At 56.6% G+C, this 16,370-nt stretch overlaps 5 protein-coding genes across 5 annotated transcripts; 3 read left to right on the top strand and 2 right to left on the bottom strand.

Moving 5' to 3' along the window:
• Positions 1–57: 57 nt before the first annotated feature.
• Positions 58–4,596, bottom strand: C8A04DRAFT_39299 (Molybdopterin-binding domain of aldehyde dehydrogenase-domain-containing protein; the record flags this gene model as incomplete). Its single annotated transcript, XM_062784538.1, has 4 exons — positions 58–1,858; positions 1,933–3,750; positions 3,889–4,341; positions 4,418–4,596. The coding sequence occupies 4 exons, from the start codon at positions 4,594–4,596 to the stop codon at positions 58–60; spliced, it is 4,251 nt and encodes a 1,416-aa protein (XP_062634535.1).
• Positions 4,597–6,377: 1,781 nt separating this feature from the next.
• On the top strand, positions 6,378–7,961 carry C8A04DRAFT_39298 (aldehyde dehydrogenase; the record flags this gene model as incomplete). Its single annotated transcript, XM_062784537.1, has 3 exons — positions 6,378–6,711; positions 6,778–7,587; positions 7,678–7,961. The coding sequence occupies 3 exons, from the start codon at positions 6,378–6,380 to the stop codon at positions 7,959–7,961; spliced, it is 1,428 nt and encodes a 475-aa protein (XP_062634534.1).
• Positions 7,962–9,099: 1,138 nt separating this feature from the next.
• Positions 9,100–9,894, top strand: C8A04DRAFT_39297 (uncharacterized protein; the record flags this gene model as incomplete). The annotated part of the gene is made up of 3 exons (XM_062784536.1): positions 9,100–9,271; positions 9,343–9,675; positions 9,761–9,894. 3 exons carry the CDS (start codon positions 9,100–9,102, stop codon positions 9,892–9,894), a joined length of 639 nt encoding a protein of 212 aa, XP_062634533.1.
• Positions 9,895–10,730: 836 nt separating this feature from the next.
• C8A04DRAFT_31258 (thiolase-like protein) lies at positions 10,731–12,235 on the top strand (the record flags this gene model as incomplete). The annotated part of the gene is made up of 2 exons (XM_062781698.1): positions 10,731–11,221; positions 11,311–12,235. The coding sequence occupies 2 exons, from the start codon at positions 10,731–10,733 to the stop codon at positions 12,233–12,235; spliced, it is 1,416 nt and encodes a 471-aa protein (XP_062634532.1).
• A 606-nt stretch (positions 12,236–12,841) lies between these two features.
• C8A04DRAFT_39295 (uncharacterized protein) lies at positions 12,842–14,811 on the bottom strand (the record flags this gene model as incomplete). Its single annotated transcript, XM_062784535.1, has 5 exons — positions 12,842–13,862; positions 13,919–14,017; positions 14,076–14,193; positions 14,247–14,592; positions 14,653–14,811. The coding sequence occupies 5 exons, from the start codon at positions 14,809–14,811 to the stop codon at positions 12,842–12,844; spliced, it is 1,743 nt and encodes a 580-aa protein (XP_062634531.1).
• Positions 14,812–16,370: the final 1,559 nt, after the last annotated feature.

Raw genomic sequence — 16,370 nt, 5'->3', positions numbered from 1 at the left:
GTCCATATACATTCTTACAACCCTCCCCTCCAAACCACCCCCTGCATAGCTAATGAACTAAATAGCAATAAAAAAGCTCTTCTCCCCCTCCTTCGCCACAACCCTCGACCGCTCCATAATCGGGTCCACACACGCCAACCGAATCCTCTCCGGCGTGGCCGGGCTGTCCAATCTCAGCAGCCCATCCTCCTTCTCCCCCTCTCCCTTCTTATCTCCCTCTCCCTCTCCTTTCTCATTCTTGGGGTCAGTCACAGTCTTGGCAACAACCCCAAATCCCCCCCTAGCAGCCTTCAACGCATCCCTCACAGCAAAGAAAACCACACTCCCCATAAACAACGGCGGTTCCCCGACCCCCCTACTCCTCTGAATAGTCCTCAAATCCTTCCACTCCACCCCCTTCAACAAACTCACGTTCCACACCTGCGGAATATCCCTAAACGACGGTATCTTGTACGCCCCCGGCCCCCGCGTAAACATATTCCCCGCCATCGGCCCGCCGCGCAACCAAAGGGATTCCTCCATTGTGAATAGTCCGAGTCCTTGGATAAAGGCACCTTGGATTTGGCCATAGTCGATAGCCGGGTTGATGGAGCGGCCGACGTCCATTTTGAGGTCGGCGCGGAGGCAGGTCCAGGAGCCGGTGAGGGTGTCGATTTCGACTTCGGCTGCGGCGACGCCTTGGGTGAAGTAGAAGAACATTTTACCCGTGTTGGTGGCCCAGGAGTAGCCGATTTCGGGGGTTTTGTAGAAACCTTGGGCGGAGAGGTTGACGCGGTCCATGTAGGCGGCATGGGCTACTTCTTTGAGGGGGATGGGGATCGAAGGGTCACGGTTGGGGTCGGCAGCGGCGAGTTTGGCGCGGTAGGGGGCGAGGCGGGCGTTGAGTTGTTCGCAGGCGTTGTGGATGGCGTAGCCGTTGAGGTCGGAGGAGGCGGAGGCGGCGGTGGCGGAGGCGTTGGCGACGGTGTTGGTGGCGGTTTCGGAGATGTAGACGTCTTCCATGGGGATGCCGAGGGCTTGGGCGGCGATCATGGTCATCTTTGTGTGGAGGCCTTGGCCCATCTCGGTGCCGCCGTGGGCGACGAGGACGGAGCCGTCGTGGTAGATGTGCACGAGGGCGCCGGCTTGGTTGAACCAGAGGGCGGTGAAGGAGATGCCGAATTTGGTGGGGATCAGGGAGAGGCCGCGCTTGCGCCACTTGTGCTCGGCGTTGAAGCGGGTGATGGCCTCGCGGCGGGCGGCGTAGTCGGATTCGTCTTGGACTTGCTGGTACATGAGCGGTACGTGCCAGTCGGTCAGGGGTTGGTTGAAGTGTGTTTCTTCTAGAGGTTTGTACATGTTGATCTCGCGGAACTTCTCGACGGGGATGCCCAGACGGTCGGCGACCTCCTCCATGAAGGTCTCGGCGATGAACATGCCTTGGGGCCCGCCGAAGCCGCGGAAGGCGGTGTTGGACACGGTGTTGGTGCGACAGATGCGGCCGCGGACGTGGATGTTGGGAATCTTATAACAACCGTCCGAGTGGGACAGAGCACGCTCGCATACGGCAGCGCTGAGATCCCACGACCAGCCGGCGTTGTTGTAGATGTCGAGGTCGAGGGCCTGGATCTTGCCGTCCTTGTTGACGCCGACCTTCCACCGGCCCAGGAAGGGGTGACGCTGCCCGGTCGTGACCATGTCCTCCTCGCGCGTGAGCATGCACCGGACCGGCCGTTTGGTCTTTTTCGCGGCCACGGCCAGGATCGAGCTGAGTTGTACGGATCGCGACTCTTTCCCGCCGAACCCGCCTCCCATGCGCTTGACCCGGACGTTGATCTTGTTGTTCTGCACATTGCACACCTGCGCGGCATATGCTTGTCTGTAGTTGTCAGTCAGCGAGTGTCCGTGCCAAGTGTTTGTAGAACAGAAGAGAGAAGGGGAAAGAGAACGTACGCCTCATTCGGATTCTGAGTACTCGACCAAATCTCCATCTCCCCATCCTCCGGCTTCGGAATCACCACAGCAGCATTCGTCTCCAGATAAAAATGCTCCTGCCCGCCCATCCTGGCCGTCCCCGTAAACACATAATCACACGTCCCAAACGCCCCCTCCACATCCCCCTTCTTGATCTCCCGAAAGAACTCCTCAAAGAAACTCTTCTGCTCAATCGCCTCCTCAATCGTAAACACCGCCGGCAACTCCTCATACTCGACCTTCACCGCCCGCGCTCCCTCCGCCGCCCGCGCTGCGGTGGTAGCAAGCACCAACCCGATCGGCTGCCCCGCGGTGAACACCTCGTCTTCAGCGAAGAACGTCTCCTGAAAGTGTGGCGCGCCCCAGCGGTTTGCGCGGGCGCTCGGCAAGTCGTTCTTGTCGACGTAGTCCACCACACCGGGGATATCAAGCGCCGGGGTATGGTCGACAGAAAGCAGTTTGGCGTGGGCTTTGGTCGAGAGCACCAGGCAGCCGTACAGCTCGTTCTTCAGCGGCGGGATGTCGTCTGTGTACTGTGCTTCACCGGTGACTTGCTTGAGCGCGGCCACGTGTGGGTTAGACCGGCCGACGGTTTCTTGCATGTAGGCTTCGGCCGCGGCGTGGTCTTCTTTGCCGGTGGAGATTTCCCGCTCGATTTCGGATATTGCTTGCGTGTCGGTTTCGTTGCTGCCGAGGGATTCCATGATTTGGTGGTAGAACCGGTAGAAGAAACCGAGGGCTAGTGATTTCCGGTATGATGCCATGCCGCCGGGTACGCTGAAGGGAAGGTCAAAGTCCCGGCTGAGGGCACTCATCACCCCCTCCAGCGTCTCCAGCTCGGCGAGTTTCTTCCCCGCGAGGAACTCGCCCGCCTGTTTGGCCAGTACCGTGGTTGGCGCCATGCCGCCGTAGGCCAGGCTTGCCTCTTCCACCACGGCGGTGTCGCTGTCGCTGCTCAGCTGCAGCCGGAGGGCAGAGGTGACGATAGCGATGTCGTCGTCCTGTCGCTTCGCCTGCTTGTAAGCGCGGAAGAACTCGTTCTTTTTCGTTAGTGGGACTCGGATCGAGGCCAGCACAGCGTCGGCGGGGAGTGCGGTCCGCCGGTAGCCCTGGAAGAAGCCAGACATGGGGATCTCAATGTCGTCGCTGCCCAGACGCTTCGCGACCAAGGTAGCCCCCGCGGCCAGCAGCACCGGGTTCAAGTCGGAGATCGGGGACGCCGTGACGAGGTTCCCGGCTGGCGTGCCCACGTTGCGGATCTGCCGACCCGCAAAGTATTTGAGCTGCTTGTGGATGGCCGTGAATACCTGACCCGCGCGCTCGCCGTAGTGCTTCACAGCCTCCTGGCAGACGCCTTCAAGGTCGGTGAGCGTGATGTTGGCGCCGATTTCCAGATGGTCGTCCTTAAGGGAGTACTGCCTCAGCTCCGGGATGTCCCCGACATACACCGATATGGGGTACTGCAGCGCCTTGAACTTGATCTCGATCTGCGTCTCCGAGCTGCCGCCGATGATCTTGGCGCTGGGGTACGTGTTTTTGATCTCGAGCAGCTGGTCCAGCGTCACGGGGCGCAGCCACTTCTTGCGCTTGTTGCCGAACGCGAGCGCCTTGAAGTCGTGCTTCTTGAGTGCCGGCGGGAAGATGAGCTCCGTGTCCGGCTTGTACTCGATAAACCCCGGTGGCGTGAACCGCTTGATAGGCTGGTCTTTGGGGGTGTCCATGCAGCACCCACCCCCTTTGCCCCCCTTCTCCATACAACACCCACCGCCCCCGTTTGCCGAGGCCTTTCCACATCCACTAGGCGCCGAAGAGATGTTGGATGTCAGATCAGTCGAATCCTCCGTCAAACTGTCGCTCGAATCCCCAGGCGATACACTCGTCGAGCTGCCAGACAACCCAGACGACTCCCCGGCCGATTCCCCAGCCCCCACTAACCCATCCGGCCCTACCGTTGCCGCCGCCGCTGCTGCGGTAGCCGTAGCAGCACCAGCACCAGCAGTGGTCTTCCCCTCCCTCTTAACACAAAACGTCTGCGCCGCATCCAAAATCGGCCTATATCCCGTACACCTGCACAAATTCCCATCAAACGCCTCCTCAATATCATGTTCATCGGGGGCCTCATTATTCCGCAGCAGCGCATACAGACTCATCACGATCCCCGGCGTGCAGAACCCGCACTGCGAGCCATTACTCTTGGCGATGCGTTCCTGTGCCGGGTGCGGCCGCTCGACGTTGCCGATGCCTTCGATTGTGATGACGTGTTTGCCGTCGACGGACGCGAGCGGTGCGAGGCAGGCGTTGACGCTGGCGTGGTAGATTTTGTGCGTGGTGGGGTTGTATTGGGAGATTACGACTGTGCAGGCGCCGCAGCCGCCTTCGCTGCAGCCTCTGTATCAGGGAAGTAATGTTAGCCTTTTCTTTCTTTCTTCTCTTTGACTTTGCAAATTGCAGGGGGAAGACGCACAGCTTGGTCCCTGTCAACCCGATACCCCGAAGGTACTCGAGCAATGTGACTTCGGGATCGATCTCGTCAATGACCACGCGGGTGCCGTTGAGGTAGAACCGGAGGGCGTCGTCGAAGGCGAAGCTCATGCTGCTCGCCGGCACTGAGGCGGGCTCGGTCGAGACCGCGGAGGGCGCCATTATGGATTGTACGAGAGATTTGTCGCTGATGTTGTGGATCACTCAATGTGGACGAGATATTATGATATCTGGTGTTTATCAGCCAGATCGTGCTCGGTCTCCCATTCCGATATCGACGTGTAAGACAAGAAATCGATGGTGGTAATGGACGCTCGTTCGATTGATAGCAAGTGGCGGAAAGTCTGGGTGGTCTTGATTTGTTGCAAGAGCCTTCGTCCAACAAGAAAGGTTCCTCAGAAACTGATAGGTACTAGGTATTGATATAATGCAGAAGGCAAGTGATCGGGTGGCAAGCCACTTAGGCACAGGGAACGTCACCTGCTTCTTATGTCCGTTCTCAGTCGTTCAAGCTACCTACAGTACGACAAGAAGCTGCATACTCCCCGCACTCCGCAGAGCTCCGGTTTCCAGGTCGAACCAATCTCCGTTTTGGCATTAGGAAGCCCCGCAACTAAGAGAACTTCCACTTTTCCATTCTTGGATTTCCAATCCCCCAATGGCCGAGACATTGCAATGGAATGGATATTTTTGCTGGTTCGTACCTCCTCTGAGTGCTCCTGGCGGAGCTTATCGACAGATGGCGGGGCACCCCGCTATCCGACCCGCTGATGAAGAGACGCACGCTGATTGGTTTCGGCCGGCTCCGGCATTCGCCAGCCGCCGTTGGGATGTGGGGTTTCGGGCACCTCCATACTTACCATTGAGGACTTACCATTGAGGAGTTGTGAATTGAAATTGGAGTACAATAATTCGGAGGGTAGTCTGAAAGTCAAGAGGATGATGGTGAGGCATTTGTTTCAGTAGCCATCCACTATGTAGGTACTTATTGCATAATATGTGCCGGTATGTTGGGAGCGAAACTTCCTGCTTTATGCGCCTCGCGCAAGGGTTAGGGTCCACTGCATTGAGATTCTGGGCCCCACCATCACTCTTCCTTGACACGTTAATTATGTCCATTCCATCGCAACCGTCTCACCGAACCGACGCATTCATTAACTGAATCCTAGAATTGCCGAATTGAAAATTCAAAAATACATCCCTTCCCTCCTCCTTCATGAACATTCACTGCCAATTCCGCAATATGTACGATGGCTCGATCAACTCAACGTCGGTTATTGTCTCGAAGTGCCTCGATGAGACGAACGTATTTCGAGATTCATGACTCGCGCTCTACGACCGCCGGAGCTTCAATTCTCAATGAGTAACCCATTGTCTTACTCAATAAATAATCCATATTGTTAAACCCCCAAAGGGTATCAAATCAAGGCTGAGTGAACTTCGTTCGACACGGCTAGACTCGACAACCCCCCAATATAAACCTCCAGTTCCCCAACCATGAGTTCAGACGGACCAGACCTTAAGGATGGAATCAACACCACCAAATTCGACAAACGAGATCCGTTCGCCCGCATATAAAACAAGGCCGTCCCCGCTAGGCGCCATCTCAGCCGAATTCACGGCAATGAAACCCCTCCTTACTCCGCATTTATGGATTCGGGGTCTGTTGGCTCGACATGCAGTGGAAAAGATGTACCGCCGGGTATTTAACAACAGCCGTGTGAATTGGGCTATTTCCACGCGTTAATCGGGCGATTTTCCACACGCGGGCTGCTGGTGCATTAAATTGGAACTCTGGATGGTTTGAATATGGATTGTTCTTTCCTCAGAGTCGAGGTCGAGAAAACACCACTTTCTCGTTTCTCGTTCTGGTAGTCCATGAAGAGACAAGGTAAGAGCCTCAACATAATAAACCACGCGAATAAGTTCGACAACCGCCCGCCATGTCCGTCCAATTCCACAACATCATCAACGACGAGCTGCGGGGCAGCAGCGAAACTCACCGGGTAACCGACCCGCGGACCGAAGAGGAACTATGGGAGTGCCCTGTGGCATCGACGCAGGACTTTGAGCACGCCGTGGCGGCCGCGCAGACGGCGTTTGCAGCGTGGTCCCAGACTACCGTGGCCGAGCGCCAGGCATGCCTGGTCCAGCTCGCTGATGTGCTGCGTGAGAATAAGGAGGAGCTGGCGGGGATTCTGATGCGGGAGACGGGCAAGTCGAAGATCTTGGCGGATATTGATGTTGAGGGGAGCGTGGCGCAGTGTCTTTACTATTGTGAGTTGCCTCTTCTCTCAGGGGCGAACCTAAAGCGTCAAAGCAGGTAGAGACTGACGTATTCAGCCCAAAACGCCCTCCAAGACGAAATCCAACACGAAGACGCCCACACCCGCGTCCTAGCAACGCACATCCCCCTGGGCACAGTATCCGCCATCTGCCCCTGGAATTTCCCGCTCATCCTGGCCAACATCAAAGTCGTGTCCGCCCTCGTCACAGGCAACTGTGTCATCGTCAAACCCTCCCCGCACACTCCTTACTCCGTCCTCCGCTGGGCCGAACTCAGCCGCGGCATCCTCCCCCCGGGGGTCTTCCAGGCCCTTAACGGCGGCGCTGAGTTGGGCGTCGCCATGACGCTGCACCCGGGGATTGCCAAGATCTCGTTTACGGGTACTATTGCTGTTGGGAAGAAAGTCATGGAGGCGTGTGCAAAGACGCTGAAGAAACTCACGCTGGAATTGGCGGGGAATGATGCCTGTATCGTGTGCGAGGATGCCGATTTGGACGTGGCCGTGCCTGCGGTGGCTAGTGGTGGGTTCTTCAATGCGGGACAAGTGTGTGTCGCGAGTAAACGGATCTACGTGCATGAGAGTATTTACGAGGAGTTTCTCGCGCGGCTGGTGCAGGAGGTGGAGACGCGGTATGCGATCCAGGAGGATGGGCTGTCGCCGAGCGTGTTTGGGCCGCTGGATAATAAGGTGCAGTATGAGGTGGTGAAGGGGATTGTGGAGGATTGTAAGGCCAAGGGGTACGATATTGTCACGGGCGGGCAGACGGATAGACGGGAGCAGGGGAAAGGGAAGGGGTTCTGGTTGCCGCCGACGATTGTGTCGCGGCCGCCGGAGGAGTCGGTGCTTGTGCAGGAGGAACAGTTTGGTATGTCTTTCCGTCTAACTCCCATCACACTGCTTCCTCCCCGTATTCTCCTTGTCCACCACTTACTTACCCACGTACACGACGCACCAGGCCCCGTCCTCCCCATCCTCCCCTGGACCTCCGAAGACGACGTGATCCGCCGCTCGAACCTATCCAACGCCGGGCTCGGCGCATCAGTGTACTCGCGGGACCTGGCCAGGGCGGAGCGCATCGCGCGCCGGCTGGAAGCGGGCGGGGTCTGGATCAATATCTTTGAGCGGCCCAACTATGGCGCCTACTTCTCGGGCATCAAGGACAGCGGGTTTGGCGGGGAGATGGGGAAGCAGGGGCTTTTGTCGTATGCGTATACTAAGTGTCTGCATTTTGCGAAGTGAGGGAGGGAGGTTGATGCCGTGGATCCGGGATTGAGGATGGGAATCGATGCTTGGCGTTGAGGATCCGGGTTATGGATGGCATCGAGGATCTGAATCACGGATGGCATTGGGGATCCGATTTACGAATGGCATCGACGGTCTGGATCACGAATGGCACCGAGGATCTGAATCATGGATGGTGTTTGTTGAAGTAACGTTGTCGTCGGTGCTGATCCTATAGATGTGCAGTGGCAGTGGCATCTGTGATGTGGCAAGCCACAGAAGCGCGGGAACGTGGGATTTGGGGGTCCCATGTTTATTTTCGTCCTGTGCCTTAATGCCGTCTGAGACATGACTTACCAAAAAGATGCCAAAAAGCCACCAAAAAAAAAAAATCCTCGGGACGAACGACAGGATCCGAAGCGGTGAAATCGATCCTTCCTTTCTCTCTTTTTTTTCGTGTTTCTCTCCGCATCTGCCGATCCCATCCAAACTGATCCAAACTCACCCAAACTTTTTCATCCAAAGGAATTGCAAGAAACGGGCAAGAAATGCCAGGGCCTCATCCAGCAAAGATTCGACGTCATGGTCGAATACGAGGTCACCAGGTCCGCCCCCAAGGGACGCCCAACCAAGCAGGCTGGTTGGCTCCTATCAGCGTCGAGCAACCGACAGCGCGTAGCGTGGGCGATGGATGTCCGTCCACTGCGCAAACCCCGACCAGGGGCCTGGGGCTGCTTGGGCTGCAGGGCCAGTTAGGTGCCGCACCACACCCCGGGACACTGCAGGCGCAGGTCTTGGCTTTTCTCGTGTCGGTTTGCAGGCTTTGCAGGCTTTTGCGAATGGGAATGCAAGTGACATCAACGCGCCAATGCGGGAGGGCGGTAGGGAAGGAGAGGTGTAAGCGGGAGGATCGTCGTGCCGTTTGCTGGTGATGGGGGATTTGAGATGGGATGTGAGATGTGAGATTGTTAAATAGATGGGTTTGGGCTGTTGTTTGTTTCTGATGATTACTCACTCACTCACTCACTCACTCACGCTTCCACAAGTACATTCGTACACAGTCTTAGGATACAATACACCAGAACGCCATACTTATAGTTTTACACTAACGTCGTCATCGACTTGATAAAGTCAACAACTCAACGCAACCGCCAAAATGAAATTCACAGCCGTCGTCGCGCTCTACGCCACCGCCGTCCAGGCCACGGACTACTTCTTCACCTACGACGGCGGCAACCAGATCACCAACGGCCAGCGCCTGCGCGGCAACAACTCGGTCGACTACTACTCCCCAGGCGTGACCCTGCCGCCGTATAACTCGGAGGATCGTACGTATTCCCCCTTTTCCAACATTAAAAAATTGTCAAAGAAAAGGGTTATTCACTAACACGCTACACAGACTTCCAACGCATCAGCACCAACCTAACCACCTGCGCCGGCCCCCAAAACCCCGGCACCCTCCAGGTAGTCCCAACCCACCCGCACCCGCCGCCGGTGCCGGGATACTACGCCCTCAGCGACAAGGAAAAAGTCGGCGACGCCTACCGGCTGGTGTACACGTACCATGCAGACGACGCGGCCGAAAGTGTCAAGTACAAGTCATGGAAGCTTCACACGGTGGGGAATGGATCGAGAAAGGATCTGGCTTCGCTGAGTTTTGAGGGCGAGGGGCTGAATACGGGGGATTGGACGTGGGTTGCCAGGAAGGAGGTTAGTGGGGGGTTTGAGAAGTGTGAGTTTTCCTCCCGTCTCTCCTTTCTTTCTTGTTCCTTGGTGGGCTTTCTTGAGAGTGAGTTCCAAAACTAATACGGTCGCAGGGGTTCCGTGGTATGTCAAGACGTCGAGATTCCCCTCGATCCTCACCGAGTGGGAGCTTGTCAAGGTTGATCTGCGGCTCATTACTGCCAAGGGCCCGGTCAACTCGAACGCGCCGGGTGGTGTGCAGGAGTAAATTGGACTGGGGGCGACGGGGTGACGGAGCGACGGGGGTGAAGGGGGTAGGGTGAGGCGGATATGTTGATAATGTAATGGAAGTTGCGATATATTGAGAATTTAGAATGCTTTTTACATAGTACAACCTTTTCATTGCCGAAAATGCAACTTTGATCTCCCCGATGAACTTCAACCCTAACCCTTACATGAATAGCAACTCCACATTTCGCTGTGGGGTCCCCAATCGGCTCGGAGAAAGTCCGGGCGCTCCCGTTCGGCATGCTTCCGTGGTGCTTGACCGGGTGATTCCCGATCTGAAGCGAGACAATCGAGCCGACATTGGGGTTCGCTTCTTGGCCTCCAAAGCCGACAGTTTGCTCTCGGTGTCCCAGGGTCGGCATTGCCTCCTGTCTGGACCCTTCTGTCAAGGCTCTCGTATTCCTGTCAGTAAATGGGATTGAATGCCGCTACTCTACCTCTTCAATGTTCAAGTTGATTTGTCCTGAATCAAGTATCCTCATGTCAACTGTAACATGTTCAATCGCCACCTCGGTGCTACTAGTTATGTAGTTACAGTCAACCAAGTTGCCTCGGCACAACGCATCCCCACACTTCCCCAGATGCGGGGACCGTTGCCGAGACAGGGGCCGATCGGGCAAAGGTCGTGACATGGGATGATGTCTTGATGGGACGGAAGGTTGGGGTTTCGTTTATTTAATTATCTTCCTCTTTCTCCCTTCATTCTCATTCTCATCATCCATCAACCACCATACCAACGTAACTCGAAATCACTAATTTTCATACTTCATACTCCCTCATACTCACCACACAGCTAAACACAAACATTAATACATCATGCCTCGCCCGAAAGAACCGTGCTACGTCCTCGGCGTGGGCATGACCAAGTTCATCAAGCCCCGCGGCAAGGTCGACTACACCGAGATGGGCTACGAGGCCGGCATCAAGGCGCTGCTGGACGCCCAGGTGACCTACGACGACGTCGAGCAGGGCATCGCCTGCTACTGCTACGGCGACTCGACCTCGGGCCAGCGCGTCTTCTACCAGTTCGGCATGACCCAGATCCCCATCTACAACGTCAACAACAACTGCTCCACGGGGTCGACTGGTCTGGCCATGGGCCGCAACATGATCTCGGCCGGTGCCGCCGATTGTGTCATGGTCGTTGGGTTCGAGAAGATGATGCCGGGCAGTCTCCAGAGCTTCTTTAACGACCGTGAGTCGCCGCTGGGGACCACGTATGCCATGATGGCCACTACCCGGGGGCTGTCCAAGGCGCCGGGGGCTGCGCAGATGTTTGGCAATGCCGGGCGCGAGTACATGGAGAAGTGGGTTCTCTTTCTCTTTGTCTCTCTTTCTCTTTGTCTCTCTTCCTTTCATCCTTTTCATGCTCGAGTGGTAATACTAACCGACGTAGATACGGCGCCACGGACGAGGACTTCGCCGAGATCGCGCGCATCAACCACGCCCACTCCGTCCACAACCCCTACTCCCAATTCCAAGACGTCTACACCCTCGACCAAATCCTCTCCTCCACCCCCATCCACCCCCCGCTCACCAAACTCCAATGCTGCCCAACCTCCGACGGCGCCGCCGCCGCCATCCTCGTCTCCCAATCCTTCCTCGACGCCCGCCCCCACCTGCGCTCCCACGCCATCCTCATCGCCGGCCAATCCCTCGCGACCGATTCCCCCTCCCTCTTCTCCCAAAGCGCCATCGACCTCGTGGGCCGCGACATGACCATCCGCGCGGCCACCACCGCCATGCACGAGGCCGACCCATCCCTCACCCCGCAGGACTTCGCCGTCTGCGAACTGCACGACTGTTTCAGCGCCAACGAGCTCTGCCTGCTCGACGCGTTGGGTTTCTCCGCCCCCGGCAAGGCCCACGAACTCGTCCGCGCCGGCGGGATTACCTACCGCGGACAGGGCCGCGACGGCAAGGGAGACGGCAAACTCGTCGTCAACCCCAGCGGGGGGCTCATCTCCAAGGGCCATCCGCTCGGCGCGACGGGGATTGCGCAGTGCGCGGAACTGGTGTGGCATCTGCGTGGGTGGGCGAATAACCGCGCGGTGCCGAAGACTAAGTGGGCGTTGCAGCATAATTTGGGGTTGGGCGGGGCGGCGGTGGTGACGGTGTATCGGAGGGCGGATGGGAAGGAGGCGGTGACGGTGGATTCGGAGACGGTGGGGAGGGTGAATGGGTTGGGGTATAACCCGGCTGTGGAGGCGAGGGGGTTTACGGCGGAGCAGGCGAAGAGGGTCAGGAGTCGGACCAAGACGCATGAGTGGGCTATGACGGCGACGCTGCCGATGATGAAGGCTGCGCAGGCGAAGGTTTAAGTCGGGGGTTGGGGGTGTGTAAGAGGGTTGGGATGTGTATTTTTGTATGTATTTGATCAGCTTGGATACCTTGGAGCATACCCCGAACATGACGATGGGCGTGACCTGAACATGAACATGACCACCAAGTGAGATATATCCCAGCGCTCAAGTCCGAGACACAAAGAGAGGACAGCCCAACTACCTTTCTGACATATAAATATTCACAACGTACACAAAACGCCCCAAGAAATGTACTCGCACGCCGACCCTATACTCAATCAGAGCCGAGCAGAGCAAGGACGACATAAATAAGGCATAGATAACTGTGCATGATAAACCCGTCTATCAACCCCTTTAACACCACTGGACTCGATCATTCACCATCCACATATACATCATCACCCAGTACCCAAGCCCGATAAACAACCTCTACCAACGCCTCGCTAAACGACCAAATACCCAACACCCAACCCGTCTAGTATAGTAAAACCCCGCCCCCCTATTTTCACCAAGCCAGCCCAGACTTAACCAACCGAAACCAACCGAAACCAACCGAAACCAACCGAAACGAACCCAATTAAACAAAAGAAATGAACAAGACGAAGACAAACAAAGGAGAGTAAATCACCTCGGCGGCCCAGCCCTCAACATAGCCTCCCAGTCCTGTTCCATCCCACTCCCCCCACTAAGCCTGTCACCCCCTCCACCCGCGCCCACCACCCTCGGTGCAATAGTAACACTATTCCGCCCGATGCCTTTCGTGCTATTCCCAACTCCAGTAGTACCACCACTGCCCCGACTACCCGGATTCTTCCCATCAGGGTTGTTCTGGGTAATGCCTCCGGTATTGGAAATACTCCGGGCGTGCGCAGCAGCAGCAGCAACAGCAGCGACATACTCCTCATTAACCTCTTCCACAACCTCCACACTAACCGTTTTAATAATCCCCCGCGGCCACGCTGATAGTTCTAGGTCGAGGTCGATTTCACTTCCCTCGTCATAATCACCGTCATCCTCGCTGCCGTCCTGGGAGTCAGAATCAGAAAGAGAATTGTATCCTCTTTCCAGGTCTCGCCTATCGTCGCTGGCGTATCCGGATGATGTAGTGTGGAATGGTGGGGCTGGTATACGCCGGCCGTCGGCGAGGTCGTGGCCTGGGATGTGATCCGGGTCGTTGTTGTTCTTGCTGTTGTTGCTGCGGTATCCAGGCCCTTCGATAATTAGGTGCGTTGTTCTCTTTCGCTCGATCTCCCCTACCCCGTTTCCACCTGCCATCTCGTCCTTGTCATCGTCCCTCCGGGGGTATGGGCTGGATTCATCCCCTCGGGAACTCCCCCTCGAACTCGCCCTCCCGTTTTCCCTTTCATCGGCCTGGGTAATAGCCCTGGTGCTACTCCCCATATCACTCAGCGCACCACTACTATTACTGGTGTGACTACCGAGGACGGCGGCGGACTTGCCGCTGCGCCGCGAGGACGAGGAGCCATAGGGATTACGGTTACGGCGGCGGCGGCGTTTGCGGCGGTCTTGGGAGTGGACCGTCGTGGTCGAGGAAGAGGTTGTGGAGGATGAGGTGGTTGTGGGGGAGAAGAGGGGGCCGAGGGTGAGGATGTTGGATGTGGTTAGGGCGAGATTTTGTTCGAGGCTGAACGGGGTGAGTGGTTAGTAGAGGGGGGTTAGGAAGTGGTGGGTGGGACATACTTGGCCATGAGCGAGGCATAGAAGAAATGCACCGTGTATATGCTGGTGTCGGTAGTTTGAGAAGTCTGCGCGGTGCGGACGATGACAAATACGCCCGAGCTATGGGATTCTAGTTAGCCACCGAAGGTCGAGAGACCCCCAGACAGAAAAGCCTTACATGAAACCCAGAACAGAGGTTGCATAAAATGGCCAGGCCGCTTGCCGACCCCGGGCAAGATCGCGGATGATGAGCATCGAAAAGAGCGCGAGGAAGACCCAGGAAAACACCGAGAACGCTGTCCGAGTTAGCCTCATAACAAACACCTCCCAGTAAATAAAAGATACATACCTCCCTGCGCATACCCAAACCCCGTCTGAATCGCCGGATCCGCACAACTCCCCACCACCGCACCATCCCACACCTTCGCCAGCGGCTGACACCGAAGATACACCGCCAGCGCCAGCGCCAAGTTGGTCGCGGCCATCAAAATAATCAGGCCCGCGAGGAGAACCTGCCACTGCCGCGCCCGCGCCCGCTTCAACAGGGCCATGAAGAACAGACAGATCGAGATCTTGCTGAGCGTGACACTGACCAGGTACCAGGGCTGGCCGATTACGTTGAACATCATCGCGCGGGGGCCGTCGGGGGCGGTGCCTTCGAGGACGCCGAAGATGGTTGCGAGGAGGGCTATCACCTGTTTGATGTCAGATATCACTCTTCTTTTTTCCTTTAGGTTTGGCCTGAGGCAACTCACCGTCGCCACCCCGCTCACGTAGTCGTCCCCCCGCAACCCGCCATCGATGCCCCGCCGGGCGTAGAAGCGAACAAACGTTGTGACCAAGGCGAAGCCGGCGGTAGCTAGAGAGAGGGATAGAAGGACAGATCCTCGTGAAAGGTCTGCCGCTGCGGCCATCATCGAGTCAGCCATCATAGGGTGAGTCCGAGCTGAGGCTCGTTATGTGTGAGACATCCGGCTTTGAGGACGCCTCGTCATACTCGGGTTGCCGGTTCACAAACAAGAGTGTGGCCTCGATGTATAAGCAGAGGAAACAATTTGCACACGTAAACGCAGGTACGTGTTGACGTATAAGGGGAGTAGTGTGTGGTCTAAGTCAGATAGTCAGGAAGAGAGAGAAACAGATGAACGGCCTCGCCGGTGTCAAACGGCTGACGGGTAATACCCGGGAAGCGTTTGTCGAAGCGCCGTTGGGCGATCAGAACGGGTCCGAAACCACGGAGGGGTGGTTACCAGAGAGTGTGTGGTCCCGGGACCTGTGGCTTGCCGGGGGTACCAAATCTGGGACCGGCTACACGTGTAGGAGGGGAGCAATATGTGTGCGTTGAATTCCATGGGGGGTCCCTTTCCATTTCCGTGGTCCTCACTGAGGATGCAATGGACGATGGTCAAGCATCACGATGGAACCCCAAGCCTGCCTTGACCAGGTGCGGAAGTCGAACCCCGGCAGCGGATCAAAGACCCCTTCTTTCCATCTTCTTCTTCCCTCTCGTCATATCGGGATAACAGGATCCCATCCCGACAAGCACATCAGCCCAACCGAGCCGAATCAACGACACGGCAACCCCGCCCTCGATATGAGAATACACAACCAACAAACGTGGAAGCCATGAGAAAATAGCCTAATGGGAATCCGAATGAGGGAATCAAGTAACAAAAAGGGACGATCACAACCCGCGGAAGCAGGCCACAAGAAGTCGCTAGCAAACGACTGGTCCATACAACAGACAGCGCACGCGACATGCCCCGGCCGAGACCCGTGGTAAATGCGGGTTTGATTCATGCGTGAGCCCTTCTGCTACCGTCGTTGTTGTCTTTGGCTTCGGAAAGTAGATCAGGAAAAGTAAAAAAGAAAACGGCCACCAAGTCCCGAGCATGGCTGGGCCTGCAGGGAGACTAGCCTCTCATTGGGGCGACGGGAAGTCCGTGAAACGTGGTCCTGCTGCGAGCGATCGCCAATGCCACGGGCTACAGCAGCGTGGGACTTGTTGGTTGACACGTGCATGACGGGAGAAGGGATGGAAGCTTTCTTTGGAGGGGCGGGAAATATATTGATTGAGATTAGGCCAAAATAGGCGGCGAATGTTGCAATTAATACAAGGAATTATTGCGGACAGCCAAAAGGTCAAAAACAAGGAAATTCTCTGACCAAAAGGGAGAGAGAAGAATGCACAGTTAAAATCACATCAGCCTTCAAGAAGGAAACTACGACCCGTCAAGCATAACCTCACCGCCAAACCAATCACCCATCGCAGTGCAGCGCAAGGAAAGGAAGAAACTAAGAAAGAGCGACCCCCATCCCACTTCCCTCACTCGTAGCCCCCAAACCGCCCTCCCGTCCCATTCAGCCATTGATTCCATTCCATTTCGAGGTGTGCGTTCCATTTACTCCGAACCCGTTCCACTTACCGCCTTGTACACCCACCAGTACACGCAGCGCATAAACAACCTTCCCA

This window comes from Dichotomopilus funicola, assembly GCF_033296635.1.
Source record: "Dichotomopilus funicola strain CBS 141.50 unplaced genomic scaffold C8A04scaffold_63, whole genome shotgun sequence".
Classification (NCBI taxonomy): Eukaryota; Fungi; Ascomycota; class Sordariomycetes; order Sordariales; family Chaetomiaceae; genus Dichotomopilus; species Dichotomopilus funicola.
This window is presented reverse-complemented; position numbering and strand designations above follow the sequence as displayed.